Source organism: Anthonomus grandis, chromosome 13 (genome assembly GCF_022605725.1).
Source record: "Anthonomus grandis grandis chromosome 13, icAntGran1.3, whole genome shotgun sequence".
Classification (NCBI taxonomy): Eukaryota; Metazoa; Arthropoda; class Insecta; order Coleoptera; family Curculionidae; genus Anthonomus; species Anthonomus grandis.
The window spans coordinates 19,232,686-19,250,999 of record NC_065558.1 but is presented as its reverse complement, the minus strand read 5'-3'; the positions used below and the strand labels follow the sequence as shown (position 1 = coordinate 19,250,999).

Genomic DNA, 18,314 nt, shown 5'->3' with positions numbered 1-18,314 from the left:
TCAGATATAAATATTTTTATCTTTAAGGCGAAGAATACGATGATGAGAATTATAAAGATGAAGATAATGCTGGCAAAGATGGAGAGAGAAAAGAAGAAAATCTTAAAAAAGAATCAGAGGATACTAGCCTTAATGAAGTAATTCTGGAAAAAGAAGGGGGTAGTAAAGTAATGGAAGAAACAGATCAGTATGATGATGATGATGATGATAATGATGATGTTGGGGAAGTAAAAGTCGAAGCCAAAGAATCTTCTCAAATAGGAAACACTGAAGAGAACGACAGTGAAAATCTACATGAAATGACCGAAAAATTTGATGAGGAGTTAGATTCAAAAAATAATGAGTTAGAAATTCCTAACGAAGTGGCAAAGACTACAGAGCATCAGTTCATAACAACTACGGGTAAGTATGACATTTGTCGATATATTTGTTGCTATTTGTTTTTTTTACAGAAGCAGATTTTATCAAATCGGCAAAAGATATACAGGAAGAAATCGTGGATGAAGCAGCTGAAAAAGTGATAGATTCTAGTTCAGAAATTAATAATATTGAGGTCAACAAAGAAAATGATAATGACGAAGAGTCTGAAAAACAGGTAGGTTCTAGTTCAGAATCAAATAACATTGAGATCGATAGAAAAGATGATAACGATGAATACGAAGAAGATTACGATGAATATGAAGAAGAATATGATGAGAATAGCAAGGCTGAAAAATCGCTAAAGGTAAGTCAGACACTTTAATACTATCTATGAAGAATTGGATATATCACAAATAACATACTTGTGTGTGACTTGTTTATTTGTAGGAAGACGTTACGACTACACTTTCAAACATTGAACCACCATACCAAAGACCCACCCAGGAGCCAACTATTATTGAAACCACTACACCTGCCATAGAAGTAGATACAATAACGACAATAGAAAATACCCCCTACTCCAGTACACACGCTTCGGTTGAAGCTACTGTTTTTGAATCATCTAGAAGGAATGATGTTGATAATGAAGTTGATGAATCAAGTAAAGAGGATGAAGAAGAAGAAGGAGAATACTATGAGGAATATGATGATGAAATTGAAGATATCAAAAAAATAATACCAGAAACGACTACATTAAAACAGTGTCAAGAAGGGTTTGAACTAGCTGACAGTGAATGTGTCGGTGAGAATTTTTACATATTAGCGATGCACCTACAAAACTAATATATTTTTGTACTGACACTTAATGTCACCAACTCCAGTACTTGTTTATAAAATGTTTATCTTTTTAGATCTGAATGAATGTGAAAACGGGCTGAACACTTGCTCTCACACTTGTGAAAACACTATTGGAAGCTATCAATGCCTCTGTCCACAAGGATTCCAGATATCTAAAGAAAATTCTACACAATGTATCGATATTGATGAATGTATTGCAAATCCTTGTTCACATATTTGTTTTAACACTTTAGGTAAGTATTTTTCTGAGGAATTCAGACATAATAGCAATCAATTTCAGGTAGTTTTGAATGTCACTGTCCAGAAGGATTGACCTTAGAAAACGTAACGCAATGTATTAATTTGTCTTGTTCACACGCCAGTACTAAGATCGATGGTGTGTTTCAGTGTACTTGTCCTCCAGGATTCGTTTTAGGGTAAAACAACATTGTATGTTCTCTAATACTTAATGATAATAATAATTATATTTTAGATCTGATAGTAGAACTTGCGAAGACGTAGACGAATGTCTTATAGAAAACACTTGCTCACATTATTGTGAAAACATAGTGGGATCATTCAAATGTGCTTGTCCTTCTGGTTATAAGCTAGATCTAGATGAAAAGCATTGCGTTGATATAGACGAATGTTTACAAGAAGGTGTTTGCGAACAAATTTGCAAGAATTTACCTGGAAGCTTCCAGTAAGAATACTAATATTACATAAATATTTATTTATTAGTTAATTACATAAAATTAAATTAAAAACAAAAAGGTTCAAAGTGTGTGTTCTATTTTAATGTGGCGAGTAAGAAAAGAACAATAATTATATACTTTTTCCCGACCTTGATGAGAAAACCCTTCCTTTTCACAAAATTGTTGGCATATTTTCAGTCCAGATATTTCACATTTTCCCAAGAGTCGAGTGTGCGCTTTGAGATTTGCCTGTTACTGAGTCCAAGATACGGTTCCGGACCTAGAGACGTTCGACGTTCTGTAATGGCCCTCTTAATTCTAGCGTAGCCACTCATCTTCTAATTCCTTTTTGTCCTCATTAATTAATCGATAAATTTGACCGACTTTTACTCCTAATTTAGATCGAACTTAACTACCGAACCAAGTAATTCTTAAAATCTATGTCAAAAGAAGTGGAAAGTACAATTAAGTGATTAATGGGATCCGCAAATACCGCACTGAGTCAGAGAAATATTATGAATTGTTTGTGTTGCTCGTAGCAGTTCCAAATTTTTTTCTACCTACTGTTTCAGCATGATAGGCAAAATTAGCCCTAAATGAAAGGTTCATGTATACAAAATCTGAAGTCAAAGAATAATCAAAATCCAAAGCATCAATATAAACGTGATTATTAGCTACATTTCATGTGTCTTTCATTTTACAAGAAATCAGCCCAAGGTACGTCGCCTGATTGATTACGTCGCACCATCAGGTGGAAATTTGGCAAAGTTTATCCGATTGATGTTGATGAAAAAGTTAGCTTACGGGCGTGCAAAAGGTATTTGTTTCGTGACGTTCTTTCTTTTCTTTTAAGATGTTTGTGTGAAGAAGGCTTCAAATATGATCCAGTAGACAATTTATGTTTAGACATCAATGAATGCGATAAATCTCTTAATTTAAGCCAATGCCAACAGCTTTGCGTTAATTATGATGGCGGTTACGAATGTGGATGTTTTAACGGTTACGTGATATCTCCAGATGATATTCATTGTAATGATCTAAACGAATGTGACGTTGATAACGGACATTGCAGTCAAATTTGCGAGAATTTACCTGGTAGTCATTCGTGTAGGTAAGTAATAAATTTAGTAAATAACTTAATAGCTTTTAGTTATTTATCCATTTTTAGCTGTAAAGAAAACTATATTTTACAAAACGACAATATAACATGTGTTTTGGAAAATCCCTGCCTAAAAGACAATGGTGGTTGTTCCCATGAATGCGTTTTTGAAAAAGATCGACCTATATGCAAATGTCCAGAAAGATATTCCTTGGTGGATGAGAAAGCGTGTGTTTTAAATGATCCATGTCTTAGCGAAAATGGATTATGCTCACATATTTGTATAAACGATAACGGACAAGCTAAATGTGAATGCCCACCAGGTTTTAGCTTGGAAAATAATACTAAATGTACAGAAATCAATCAATGTCTTTTTAATAATGGTAACTGTTCACATTTTTGTGAATACCTTGATCACCGGGTTCACTGCAGTTGCCCAGAGCTTCACACTTTGGTCAATAATACCTTGTGCATTGAAAACAATCCTTGTGAACACAATAATGGTGGCTGTTCTCATACTTGTGAGTTTATGGATCACAAGGTCATTTGCAAATGCCCTGATACTCACGATTTGAGAAACCAAACACACTGTGTGGAAAGGAATCCTTGCTTAATTGAAAATGGAGGCTGCTCTCATAAGTGCATTTTTATAAATGGTATGACTATTGAATATATTAGATGGTTAAATATTAAAACTATTTAAACTTAGGAACGATGACTTGCGGATGTCCTGAAAACTTTACACTAGAAGGAAAAATGTGCTACAAAATCGACCCTTGCCTTGTAAACAATGGAGGTTGTTCTCATACATGCTTTTCTGATGATATCGGAGAAATAAAGTGTAGTTGTCCAGATAATTATCGCTTGAGTAATAATACAAATTGTATTCTGGACGACTTGTGTCAAAAAGAAAATGGAGGCTGCAGTCATATTTGTGATTTCGCAAGTGAAAAGGTTGTGTGTTCCTGTCCAAGCGGATATGAATTGATTGATTCTAGATTTTGTAAAAAGGTATATTAGACAGCCACTTTTGATTGTATTTAACAATTGTTAGTTACAGCAAAACTCTTGTGATTTGGATAATGGTGGCTGTTCGGACTTTTGCCAAGATATCTCTGGAAATGCCAAGTGCACATGTCAAGAAAATTATATTCTGGATTCAGATAACAAAACATGTATAATAGGTAAGCAATGATTCCTCTGCTGTATCTCGCTATACTATCTGCATTTTTTTAGCTGATCCTTGTTCCAAAGCTAAGTGCTCTCATTTTTGTAAGAATGACAATGACGAGGCTCAGTGCTACTGCCCAGTGCACCATGACCTAATAAATGACACTGAATGTGTTAAAATCGACCCGTGTCTAATCAACAATGGAGGATGCTCACACGAATGTGAATTTGTCAATAACGAAGTTATATGTTCTTGTCCTGAAGGCTACAAATTGGAACAAAAGTCTTGCGTACTAGTAAACCCGTGTTTGGAGAAAAATGGCGGTTGTTCTCATGCCTGTACTGCAATCAATGGGCATGCCATATGCCGATGTCCTCCTGATTATGAGCTTATTGGTAATGTCATATATTTCAACTGAAAATATTGTTATAGACTTTATTATATGTGTCATACTGTATTTAAAAATTTTAAATATTTTTCAGATAAAACTTGTTTTAAACTGAACCCATGCGCCATAAACAACGGCGGTTGTTCGCATGGATGTTCAAACGCCTTTGGTGAAGCAAAATGTTTATGTCCTCCGGGTTATAAGCTCTTCGGGAAGAAGTGTTTGGATGAAGATCCTTGCAAGAAAAGAAATGGCGGATGCTCGCATTTCTGTCAAAATGTTGAAGGTAAATAACTCTAGATGTAGACTCTGTATTTTTATGCATTGCAGGTGCCATGCCAGCGCGTCAGAGGAGGCAAGGAAGGCTAAACCTTCTTATAAATTTCTAAGATTCTTTTAGTTAAATTTTTCAATATTAACCATTTTTGTTGTTCGATATATCTATTTTTGTTGTTCACTTCAGGATGTTGACATTACCCTTCAGGATAACGACATAGGGTCCCTGTCTATAAAAGGCTTCATTTGAACATCCTGTGATAGTAATCGAGATTGAGGACGAGTCACCAAGAGCTTCGTGTAAGGCTTTAAGCTGAGAGTCCTGAAAATAGACGATGAGCAAGTTGCATTTGCATCGTGAGAAGAGTTACAGTGTTCGAGTCCCACTTCTTTGTTACCTGAACTTTAATACCTTAACTTTGATACCAGAATGAAACGAAATCGTTTTGAAGGGCTGCGTTCATAGTATAGATCACGGATGGTGAAATCGTTATGTTCGAACCTGCAATTTATTGTGAGGCTCATAGTCGAGGGATAGCAATGGGAAAGATCGTTATACGTGCTGGAAGGAGTATTCCTGTGAGAGTAATGAAATGTCAATCATTATCCTGTGTTATTAAAAAAGGCACGGAATTAGTGCACTACTCTACAGTTTCAGCAATACTTCGATAAGTTTAGGATGTTAAAACCAACCGGGAACCTATTCAGAAAGAATTAGAAGAGCTGGTATCATCGCCAGACACCGGTCTAAGGCCAGAGCCAAGAAAAAGGCTAAGGCATTTGATACACATATATCGATATGGTTTTGATACTGAGAAGATTAGGACTATACAAAATTAATCAGGAACAGTTCGTCCCATCCGGCAGACAAACTACCACTGGCCAAGAGAACGGCTGATAACGTTGTTGAGAGTATGGCCAAGGAAGACATCATAGAACCATCTGGCAGTCCATGGTCTGCACCGGTGGTACTGGTAAAGAAGAAAGACGGTCGACCAGATTCTGCGTAGATTACCGGCAGCTTAATACCGAGACTAAAAAGGAACACTATTCTCGCATTGATGACATTTTGGACACCCTTGTCGGATCCAACATCTTTTCCACAAATGACTTGAAAAGTGGACTCCGACGAATTGAGTTGGCTCTTAAAGATCGAGAAAATACTTTCACGGTGGTTACAGGATTCTGGCAATTTAACGATAATGCCATTTGGAGTGTGCAATTAATATTCCTGCCACTTTTGACTGTTCTGGAAGTCTTGTCTGGTTTATCCTGATCGCATTATTGTGGTAGAAAAATCGTTTCAGGACTACATGAAGAATCTAGAAGAAGGGTTTCTGAAGCTACGAGGTTCTGGACTAAAGTTGAGGCCAAAGAAATGTTATCAGTTTCAAAGAGTAGTGCAATATCTGAGTCATGTAGTTTTTAGTCAAGGAGTTGCGGTTGACAAGGCAAAGGTTCAGACTGTCAAGGATTGACTAGTTTCCAACGATAAGCCTGAGTTACGCAACTTTTTGGGATTTGCCAAAATCGCAAAACCATTGATCAGGCTGACAGGAGAAAATTCTAATGGTCCCAAGACTGGCAGAAAGCTTTTAACACCTAAAAGAGGCTCTAACAAGACTTTCCTGACACGGACACTAGCATTATGGGTATAGGAGCCGTGCTCAAATCCAGGATTGCCAAGAAGTCATTGGCTATTTTAGTAAGACGCTGTCCAAGCTAGAGCGTAACTTTTGCGTCACCCGTCGAGCGTTGCTAGCGGTTGTTAAAGCGATGGAGCACTTCTATAAGTGCGTCTATGGGAGGAAGTTCCTGCTGAGAACTGACTATTTAAAATTCAGAGGGTCAAGTGGTAAGATGGATAGAGAGTCTACAGGGTTTGACTTTAAAACTGAACATCGAGCAGGGAAAAATCCATGAAAATGCAGATGCTTTATTAAGAAAAGCCTGTCCAGAAGACTGCAAACATTGTCAGCAGATAGACAAAAAAGATGCTCAGTTGTGAAGAACCACCATCGTCTTCGGGGATCTTATAGGAGACCAAGAGGAAGATCCCGAAATCCAGATAGTCCTAACCTGGACAAAGGAAGGAAAGAGGCTTGCAGAAAGAATGAACTTAAAAAGAAAATGTTAAATTTGCTAATGTCAAGTAATATTGGGTACAATGGAACTGCCTAATTTTGAAAGATAAAGTATTCCAACGGAAAATGGTTGACCACCAAAGAGGAAAAAAGGCAAATCGTTGGGACTAAATGTCGGATTTCAAAGTTGCTATAAGAAACCTATGCCGGCGTATCAGGAGGACGTCTTGGAATAACAAAGACCCTGGGAAAAGTGAGGGAAAGATTGTACTGGGTCTATAGCAAGGCAGACGTCAGGGACTGGTGCAGGAAATGCGTTGTATGTGCGGCAAGTAATGGACCGCAAAGAAAGCAGAAGACTTTAATGCATCAATACTATGTGGGAAGTCCCTTTGAAAGGATTGCTATTGACGTTGCTGGTTCGCTTTCCGAATTAGAAGCAGAGAATAAGTACAGGGTTGTTCTTTATATTTAGACAGAACCTAACACGGTTATTACCCGAAACGGAAAAAAACTTTAAATATAAAAGTTGAAGAGTTTACCATAAATCGTCAGTAAATGTGCTAAAATATAATACAGGGATATCGCAATGGAATAAGGTTTCATAAAAGTCTAGAGGAATAGCTGAGGTTTTCCGCAGAAAGTTTGGAAAAATTCAACCAATGTGTCGATGTATCGGTGTAACACGTGAAAGGTTAGCGAATCTTCCGGAACCATGGATGCCGAGTATATAAGAAGCCCGCGCCGCCGGAAGGCCAGTTTAAGTCTGAATGTTGGTGCGACTTTTAAAACTGCTATAAATAGTAGTGAATAAATACAGTTTAAATAAATAATTCTGCTAGTCTTAGGTGATCGTGTTTAAAATCTTGGCTAGACAAATTTATTGTTTTTTAACCGTGAGATAAGCGCCAAAATCGGGGCTTTAATTATTTGATACTAAATGTAAATCTACTTATAGGCATTTAGCTGAAAAATAGGCCAAACCTAATGTCTTGTAATAATCAGGTTCAGGAAAAATGGTCAAATCAACATGTATTTTTCACGTTGTTAAATATATAAAACAAAAAATCCACGTTGTTCAAAAACCCACGAGCCACATTTACACAATAGAGTTAATTTGATGTATAAATTCGTAAGGCTTACCATTCCACCCAACCAGAAAAGTTGATTTAATATGTTATTTACTAATTAGTGACAACGACAATGGGACCTCCAGTAGTAATCAAGGATTTGACGAACATATATGACTTTTTTATGCTAGTTGCTAGTAGTTAAGCATATATAAATAAGATCTTTTACTATTTGTTATATACGGTCTTCTCACCAAAAGCTAAATACCGTCGTTATCGCCTAGAATGATAAAAATGGGACGACGAATAAAGAAACGTTTTAAACACTCTTTAGGCACGCATTAGATGACATCGAGGAGAAAAACGATTATATTTTCAGACAAATTCTAGACGAAAAAGAGTCAGGCAACGAGAGGCCTTTTGGAATTTGCTATAAATCTAAACAGCCTATACCAGTGATTGATTTTGGGTAAAATTAGCAGAAATAGTCGAATCTTAAGGGCTATTTAATATCCAAAAATACATCAACGCAGTACTGCAAATGGTTTCGTCGAGATGTCTGGGATATGATAGATATAACATCAGTAACCGTTTGTACAACCATTTGTTATTGCCATGTGTATTTTACCATGTTTCGTCAAAATAGTATATTGATATTTCTTCCTCCTCAATATTCTATGCTCCACCTGATGAAAATTGGAAAATGAACATTCCAAGTTTATATTACTAATGTCGAGATGATTGTCCATAGCTTTTTTTTGTGTATCGACGTTCTCAATAAATCCGGGCACGGATATTCTTATCTATTTTCCACTTTTTTCCCTCGCCTTTTCCCACGATCAAAATATTCTAATGTCTTTAGGTGTATTATACTAAGTAATACCTCAAAACTACGAACACAAACACCCATTAACAAAATACACACTAAAACAGATTATCCATGGGGGCAACTATAGAAGGGTGACAATGTTTTCGAGCCCTCCAACCAACTGCTACGTAATGCGTGGTTTATTGAAAATTTATTCTACTTTTTGATTATGATTTTGAGTAGGGGAGCCTTGGATGCTAAATTTGCAGTTACTAAAGCGTCATGGGGACCTATTAGACTGAGAAGATTAGGTCCTAAAACGAAAAAAAGTTTATGCCATTTTAGTGGGGAGGTGAGTATGTACAAGTCTTCAAAAATATAAAAAAAAACAATCACATGGAAATATTTGAGCGCGTCACAAATTCATCGTGTATACGCGCTATGTCTTTCTGATAACCGAAAGATATTAATCTGACGAGTAGTGAGCGGAACGTTGTTGTAAAAAGAGGTAGGAAAAAGAAAAAAAAAGTTATTCGAGCGTGTCAGATATTCAGAGGGGACGTTAAGTGAACTGAAAAAAGTGTCAAATTCAAATGTCTAACGATTTGGACTGAACCAAAAGTCATGACCGATTCTTGAAGATGAAAAGTAAAAAAAAATCGATCTTGAAATACTCGAGCGCGTCAGATTTTTATGGAGAAACATTGTTAATCTGACAATTAGAAAAAAAAATATTTTTTTTTATCACTGGATGTAATTAAACAATATACAGTTATTTGTATAATTCATTGATAAAAACTAGATAGAAAAATATTAAGAACAGGTATCTTAATCTTCATCCTCGCTGAATTCCTCTACAAAAGCGGTTTCACTTGGTAAATTCCTTCGTCATCTCGTGTTTCTGTAAGTAAACATAGTTATAAACTTTACACTTTTTTATTTATTTGATATTGTACTATTAAAAAGAAAACGTAACTGAATGTAAATTTATATCTCCTACACAGTCTGTTGCAATCACGATATCCTTCTATGCTTCTAGATTTTTCTTTCTTGTTCCTTGGTTACCAACAAGCCGTCCAAGTCGGTAACCAAACCAAAAACCAAGTTTTTTCTTCACAAAATATACATTTCACACTTACATCACTCATTATTGTAATGGATATAAAACTTATTGCATTAAATTAATATATAATCGTTTTGACACAACAAATCGGAGCGTCTAACACGTACTATTGTGATCAGCTGAAATAGCATCATGGCGGCAGACGATAGAATGGGGATGGCGCGAGAGAGAAAGTGTGAGAAGAAAAGAGAGACACGAATTGGGAAATACAATGCTCAGTAGCTGTATGCTCCACGCTATATTTATGGTTTTTGCTAAATCACCCCATGAAAATCGTCAGGTAATATTTTTTCCGTAATTCTTAAAGGATTTTATTCAAAATAATAAAAAAATCAATCACGCTCGAGTATTTCAAGGTTAGGTTTTTTTTTACAACTTTGTGACTCGTCCATTTCCTTACGCCACGCTTAAATCGTAAGATTATTGAAATATGCACTCTTCTTCATGTACTTAACTTAATCATATCTTAATCGAGTTTCTCTGATGATAGATTTTTTTACTAATCTGATGGACTGCTGTCAGGGTAGGATGTAGGGTTTTATTCCTATAAGATTTTCTGACGCGCTCGAGTAACGCGCAAAATCCTCGCTTGGGATCCCCTATAAATTACGTCCTACTCATAATGTAACTTGTAATTTTCATTTAGATTTGAGAAGTAAAAATTAAAAGAAGTTTCTGTCCTTTGAAGTCCTCTAGCCTGACTAGAAACCATGAAAATCTATAATTTTGTTTGCAACACGGTTGCTGAAACAAGCGGTTTGCTGTACTTTGACGGTATAAGTTCAAAAGCTCGATAGGTGCTCGACAAGGGTGTACAAAATCGCAACATCATGTTATTGCATTTTTTAAAAATCTTATAACATGGTTGTTCAAATATGGTTTTTGATTACTCAATAACTTCTTTAACTTATAGGACAGCGAATCTGTAGTTGTCCCAAAGGTTTCCTGTTACGCCCTAACAAAAAAGCCTGCAAAGATATTAACGAATGCAGAATCGACAGGGGTGGTTGCTCCCATGGCTGCAAAAATACACAGGGCTCTTTCGAGTGTACTTGTCCGGTAGGCTTCCATTTGGATACAGATTTAAAAACTTGTATTGATATTGATGAATGCCTTATTAATAATGGAGGGTGTGAAAAGTTCTGTAAGAACTATAAAGGTTAGTGTATTCATTTAATTCAATAAAATATACGCTATAGTAACATTTTATTCTTATAATTTAGGAAGCTTCAGATGCGATTGTCCAGAAGGTCAAGTTTTACAAAGAGATAGAAAAACATGCAAGCAAGGCGAAGTACGACAGTGCCGTGTGCCACGATCTCCGGAAAATGGCGCTATGCGCTGTCTCGGTCACCGTACCGATTTCGGTCTTTTGGTCCCTTCAGGTACCAGATGTAATGTTTGGTGTGACGAAGGTTTTAAACTCAAGGGCCAATCACAGAGAATATGCAATGAGGAAGGAGAATGGAGTACTTTAGAGGCAGAATGTGTTGGTAAATGATTAAATTTAACTACTGTGAAACCTATCTTATAATGTTTTACTTTTATCATTTAGTTGCAACTTGTCCGCCGCTTCCCACTTTCCAGAATGGCTGGTTCATACCAGGTATTTGTAATACTGGTAAGACTTATCCAGGAGAGTCTTGCAATATTCACTGTCGAGCAGGATATAAAGTATCCGATCAAATACAATCAGTGGCGTGTATGGACGACTTGAGGTGGTCTACTGATATGTCTCATGAGATTTTGGAACGTTTTTGTACGAGAGGTGAGTGATGAAACACGTAATTATCAGCACTTCTAAAAAGTGATGAATACGACGAAGTCGTGACGAACTTAAAGTGACATGCAAACCTCACAGTCATTATCTCTTAAACCTTTAGGGTAGCGACTTAACTTTTAAAACCAAAGTTATTGGCATAACACGTAACATCATTAAAGCATATTAAAATATTCCTTTATCTTTATACAGGTTTATTATGATTTTCCATTAATATTTGAAGAGAAGCCTCAAAAAAGTACACATAAGTTTTATTTATTACGTTTTAAAATACATATTTAATTAAAGTATGCAAAATTACATACTGATATTATATGTTTGCATTGATAGCCAACGCTATTACACCGACGTTGGGGATATGCCAGACATTTCACGTTCAACGACATAATTTTTTATAATAATGAAGCTTAAATCTACTTAAATTTCTACAATCATATCCGACCTCCTGAGAAGGTTAATCAGCTGATTGGGAGAAGCGTATTTTTATAGTTATATTCCTTTTAAGGTAAAGCAGTTCCAAGTGATATAATATGTGTATTTCTTCTTTTTCCATGCATAAACTGCACTTAGCATGATCTGCGAAATCAATCTTATTTATATGAAATTTGCAGTGACTGTGTATAGAGGAAGTATGTCTGAGAAGGCATACTGGGTGAGATAGCATAGCATGCATTTTTCCTACATTTTCAATACATTTGTTAAAGCTGTAGGCTACTTAGAGAGAGAAACGTGTGTTTTATTGTTATTTGTAAAAGCCATACTGTCGATGAACAAACGTATTTAGTTCTTATGGATGTTTCGTTCCGTTCTGTGCACTTTTTTGTCCAAATTTTTTTTTTTTAACTTTCATAGAAGAGTTTTTAAGCGACAAACTGAAAAATCATAAAGTACGTAAATAGCTTGTTTTAGTGTTGGGTTACTGTAGTTCTTAGAATTAATTAGGAAATTACAGTGAGATTTTTTCAAACGTAAATAGAGTTAATTTAAGTTAACACTCTATTTTTCTTAGAGATAGGGACGCTATAGACAAAAATCATTTAGGCAATCCTGGGATAAAAATCAGATGCATCAAGCCATATTAGTCATTCAAGAAAATAGAATAGGTTGGCTTTTGACCTCGAAAAGCTACAATGTTGGATTCACGACTTGTGAATATAAAGTTTCATCAAGATTTGGACCAGGAAATTATTGAACACCTTGAGTTTAGTTAGAAACCAGGTTTTTCGGGATGAGAATAGTTTCAGTGAGAAAACGGGCTAACGAAATAGCAGAAGCAAAAAGGATTTCTCATAAATTTTGGCATGAAATTAAAATGTCTGGTTGGGACTGTTTAATCTGTAACTGGACTATTTAGGGAAAGAAATCCTACTAGACTATTTTCCTTAGCCTTCCTAAAGCAACATCAGGGACTCGTACAAGGTCCTTTAATAAAGCACAATTTCGAATAAATGTTGAAGCATTGACTAAGCTAATATTAAAGCATAATTTCGAACCAAACGATATATGAAATATAGATGAATCAGGCTTATCCGCAAATTTGTAAGACCTTCGCTTCAAAGTGGAGAAAACAAGATGGAGTTTTGACAAGCGCAGAACGTGAATCAACACCAGTGGTGTGTTGTATAAATGTTGTCGGAACTTTTGTGCCGCCATCATTAATAGTTCTAAAAAAACATGAAACAGGCACTTATGAACAAACAAACAAAACACCCGTAGGAGCTGTAGAATTCACTCAATAAAATGGATGGATTATTTCTAATGTTTTCATTCAAAAACCATTTGGAGAACTATTAATGAATACACTAATAAAATATAGAAAGAAAAAAAAATAACTACGGTAATTAAAGACAACCAAATTCCACTGAAAGAACCTGACATAATTACTAAAGTATTTAATAAGCATTACTTAACGCTTGGCGAAAAGATGGCTAAAGACATAAGTGATAAAAAAAATTATAAATTCCTCAGGATTATCAGTTTACAGAAAAATATCCTGCAATCCTTGCAGTCTTTTTTTACAACCAGTTACAGAGCAAGAAATAGGCAATAATATTCACTTAAATAAATTATTCTTGTTAAAATGATAAGACAGTATCTTGCTAAAAGTACAATCCCTGCAATCAAAACTTTATGCACCAAAGTTCTAAAACATAACAAAAATCAATATCTTGCTAGTATGTAACTACCCTTTGGCCAAAGTCAGTAGTACTCTACTGCACATTACACTCTACAACTTGTACTAAATCAAATAAAAAATAAATATACCTTTCAGTGCGGTTGCTTACATATAATACTGTATGAAAATTCAAAATCAGGATAGTGAGATTAAAAGGTATTGAATAAATTATTATTTAGGTAGATATGCAAATTACATTATAATGTTAACTACCAAAAAAGAACTTTAGACACTAGACAATAATTAATAAATTAAGCAGCCATCAAATGATATAAATTAGCCAATATGACTAGTCCCAAAATCAAAATCATTGTGCAGATTCAAGGACAGCAGCCGACTAAGGTCCAATCAATAACGTCATGAAGAGGCAATAAATCCTGATAAAGCTTTAATTTATGATGGGAAATGGGAACAGCACCTGAGATGGCTCGGGATGGCCCTTGAAACTTAATACTTCGCTAAAGAGTCGGCTTAAGATCTGGCGTAAAACATTACTAAGATCTTACCTAAGATCTCACTTAAGACTTGGTTTAGGACTCGGCATATGACCCTCAAGATGTTCGAGGGTCTTTTATAAACTGTATTAAAGTCATCTTTCACATAAAATGGCTAGTGTCGCCATGAGGTAAATATGAGGTCGAATCCCAACCTCGAGCAATTGAACTTGTTAACCTGAAATCCACACCATTTGAAAAGAAAGCCAAAACGAAATTTCTGGGTACCTTTTGGATGGATAATAAATAGTAATAAATAATCCCACGCAGACCCAGTTTTACAAAAATTGACAATACAGCGTTGCCTTGCTTAACTTTAAGTTGCAGCGAGTACGGAGATCAATCTAATCCCAAAAGGCAAAGTATTCAAATTTCAGGAAAAACAATGGCAACAACAGCCCGGTATCGAAAATGCCAATACGTAACAGTTATCCTTGAGCCTGAATCCACATTGATACGTAATTACGGATCCGTTGGGACCATGTGATTTCTATCAGCCAATAACAGACCCGATTTTGGGTTTCTTTTCACCTATGACAAAGACAGACATTCACAAAAATCACATTAGTCAGAGGAAGAGAGAGAGAGAAAAACAACCTGATTCCAGTAAATTGTTTAAAATTTAAAGCGAAGAACAGCTAACACCATTTAGGAGTTCTTATTTTTACAATGCCATTAACTAGACACTAGATGTCGCGATGAGTATTATTCATACAATATTAAATTATTACATTATAAAAGCAACCAAAAAAATAAAAACGCTACACTTTAAATACTCTGTAAACTATGTACTGAAGCCTATTAAATTCTTAATAAATAAAACATTTGAAACTTGAATTGGTTCAGAAATCTTTAATACGGGAATAATTAAACCTATATACAAATCTGGTGACAAAACTAAAGTTGTGAATTATAAATCTATAAGTTTCTAGTAAGTAAGTAATTTATAAGTTTCTAAGTAACTATTAAACTAACTGAAGTTTTTGAAAACATCCTTAAAATCAGACTTGTTCATATTCTAGAAAAACTTGGCAAAGATCTTCAGTACAATTAGTGGTCAAAGACTTTCATCAAGGCTTGAAGGGATAGAAAACAGAGGACTGATTCTTTATTTAATTAAATCATATCTTATTGGACGAAATCAATTGGAAAGTTAACAGGCAAAAATTGACAGTTAACTTCGGAATTCCTTATGGCTCAGTTGTGTACCCGATTCCATTTAACATATGCATAGATCATCTACTTAAACTTACTTATCAAAGTGTTGTGATTTCATATTGCGACGATACGGTGTTTGTTGAGAGGAAAACTTGGGGAGAAGTTGAAAACTTTGCAAACATGGATTTACAAAAAATTGTTTCGTGGATGAAAATGTACTTATGATAAACGTAAAAATGACAGTTTATCTTTCTTTTGCACTCACAAAAAAGGTTAACCAAGTAACCCAATAAACGTGAAGTTAGTTTTTAGAACGGAACAAACTTGGATCACTCCAATTTCTTTGATCGCATTACGTCTCGGAGTAACGATTGATTCACGGTTAAAATGGCGTTAACATACATACAATTTTACTAAAAAATTAAGATCCTTAATGTACATTTTTAGGAAAGCTAAGGAAATTCTGTCTATTAGGTTTTACTTTAAAAATTTGGTTCTGTGCGTTTGTCTGCTTGCCTGCGCATATGTTACTTATTACGATCTTGATTTGTTATTCGTTAGGAATAGTTTAGATCTGTAAGTTTTTTATTTGTTTATTTTTAGGTAATTGGTGTAAAAGGTAGATAATTACACTTTGTTAATTTAATATGGCAGTAAAAAATATTAGGTAAATATTAGGAAATAATTAGTTTCTTACTAACCCTATCGATTTGACAGACAAGGACAATAAGCCCTGAAGTCAAAGAAATAGAACGTTTCATACTATTTGTAATTAGATTAATTTAAATTAAGATTTTACTTGATACCCTGAAAAAATACCGCAATAGGGGTCATATTTGAGACACCCGATAATTGAAGGAAAACCATAAGCAACAGCAAATCAAATCCTTCACCTTTTATGTTATAGACGGCAAGCGGAATATGTTTAAAAACTGGGAAAAAATACCTGAGCAAGATAATAAGTTAAATGTCCACTCCCTACCAGGCCAATTAAAGTATTTCATGCTACTCAAGATCTTTGCAACTTAGTAGAACATAAATAAGCACAATCATAACGGATTATTCAAAAAGTACTATAATGAAAAATTGCTAGAAAGAAGGGAAGAAGAATCTATTTTGCAATATTTTTATGATGGACCTTTACCTTTATCTATACGCGATATAAACGATAACAAATATTTGATTTAGTTTTATCCATAAAGTCCCAGATATTTTTCAATAACTTAGTAGGTTCTTCTAATGTGAACTGATCATTCAATCCCACTTGCAAAAACGAAAGTAAAGTTTATCTCAATAATTTTAAATATTTAGAACATTTCTATACTTTCTGTAATTTAAGTTTCCTTATGTAAATTTAATAAAAAGTTTTTTCAATCCATATAAACCAAAAAGGGTAAAAATCGTTTTATTAAAGTAAAATATAAGCAAAAAAGCGCACTTCAAATCTTGTTTATAATATGGAAAACTTAAAAATTAAAATTAATATTTTAAATTTAAAATTGAAAAACGAGTTCCAAACTGCGATCATTTTTTTATATATTTTTTGGAACCCCTATTATATTTTCTTTATGAATTTTTTGACAGACTATGGCAAAAAAGTACAAATAATATATTTGCAATATGAATATGTTGATAATATATTTAAATAGTTTTTATTTTTAATAGCTGTGTTTATAAAATAAGAGCCTGTAGGGTTTGTTTTCTTTATTCTGTAAAAATTAGTATTTGTGACTGTAATCGCTTCTCCTGTATTCTACATATAGAAACACCAAAGAAATTATTTTTTATAACTTTAAGTTACAAAAAAATTTCATTCTTTTCAACATTTTCACCTCTAAAAAAGAAAACGCGACACTGTACAGCTATAAAACTTTATTTATTAAAGTTTGATTTTTATGAAACTTTGTTTATAAAAAATGATTTTGAAACAAATTCTCCCTACTTCTAGACTCACCAGAAAATATCAGGGATATCTACATAAGTTGTCCCAATGAAGGAGTCCTAAACTATGTGCTTCCTCCCGGTCAAAAAACTATGCTAGTAAAGTTTGAACAACCCGAAACAAATGTAGATTTTCAACGGTAAATTTTGGTTTGACTTTAGCACCAAATAATATAACAAACAAACAACCTCTTAAAATTTTAGATACGTTATTTCACAACCTTCTTGGGGCAAACGTCTGCAAACAAGTTTATCATCGGGGAGCGTAGAGATCAAGTTTACAGCAGTCCATGGAAATCGCACAGTTTCTTGTAGATTGAAAATTACCGTGGAGGATAAAGAAGCACCCCAGACCATAAACTGTCCCTCCAACTTTGAGAAAACTATTGACAGAGGACAATCAAGCACGGTAGTATACTGGACAGAGCCAATTTTCCAAGATAATGTGGCAATTAAAGACGTTTATAAATCAAGGGTAAAATTTTTAGGATAGTTATAGTGGATACAACTTAATATCGTATTTTGTAGACACCTGGATCAGAGTTTGTTGCTGGTTTACATCACGTCAGCTATATAGCAACGGATTTTTCAGGAAACAGGGCATCATGTCGCTTTACAATTGATATTAAAGGTAGATACTATTAACTTAATTGGAGTTTTATAATTAAAAACATTTTTCCAGAATCAGACGATCTGGAAGTTCTCAATTCTCTGCAAACACACCAATATACAGTTAACAACAGACGTGCCGACAGTGGAGGATACTTCAAAGCGGTTCTGGTGTGTCCCAGTGGCAGAACCTACGAGGTGAGAATCTACCCTATAAAGGAAAACTTAAATAATTAATATTTGCC

At 34.7% G+C, this 18,314-nt stretch overlaps 1 protein-coding gene across 1 annotated transcript in view; it reads left to right on the top strand.

The window, feature by feature from the left end:
- The window catches only part of LOC126743955 (fibrillin-2-like), a 34,707-nt gene that overhangs the window by 16,027 nt on the left and 366 nt on the right, over positions 1–18,314 (top strand). The window contains exons 6-24 of the mRNA XM_050451246.1: positions 28–402; positions 453–724; positions 808–1,162; positions 1,272–1,451; positions 1,499–1,634; positions 1,691–1,900; positions 2,746–3,003; positions 3,061–3,647; positions 3,701–4,002; positions 4,052–4,175; positions 4,228–4,557; positions 4,645–4,836; positions 10,825–11,070; positions 11,135–11,404; positions 11,467–11,679; positions 17,468–17,600; positions 17,665–17,935; positions 17,989–18,091; positions 18,143–18,267. Coding sequence (XP_050307203.1) covers positions 28–402; positions 453–724; positions 808–1,162; positions 1,272–1,451; positions 1,499–1,634; positions 1,691–1,900; positions 2,746–3,003; positions 3,061–3,647; positions 3,701–4,002; positions 4,052–4,175; positions 4,228–4,557; positions 4,645–4,836; positions 10,825–11,070; positions 11,135–11,404; positions 11,467–11,679; positions 17,468–17,600; positions 17,665–17,935; positions 17,989–18,091; positions 18,143–18,267 — 4,682 coding nt within the window. The remainder of the gene's footprint in view (positions 1–27; positions 403–452; positions 725–807; positions 1,163–1,271; positions 1,452–1,498; positions 1,635–1,690; positions 1,901–2,745; positions 3,004–3,060; positions 3,648–3,700; positions 4,003–4,051; positions 4,176–4,227; positions 4,558–4,644; positions 4,837–10,824; positions 11,071–11,134; positions 11,405–11,466; positions 11,680–17,467; positions 17,601–17,664; positions 17,936–17,988; positions 18,092–18,142; positions 18,268–18,314) is intronic.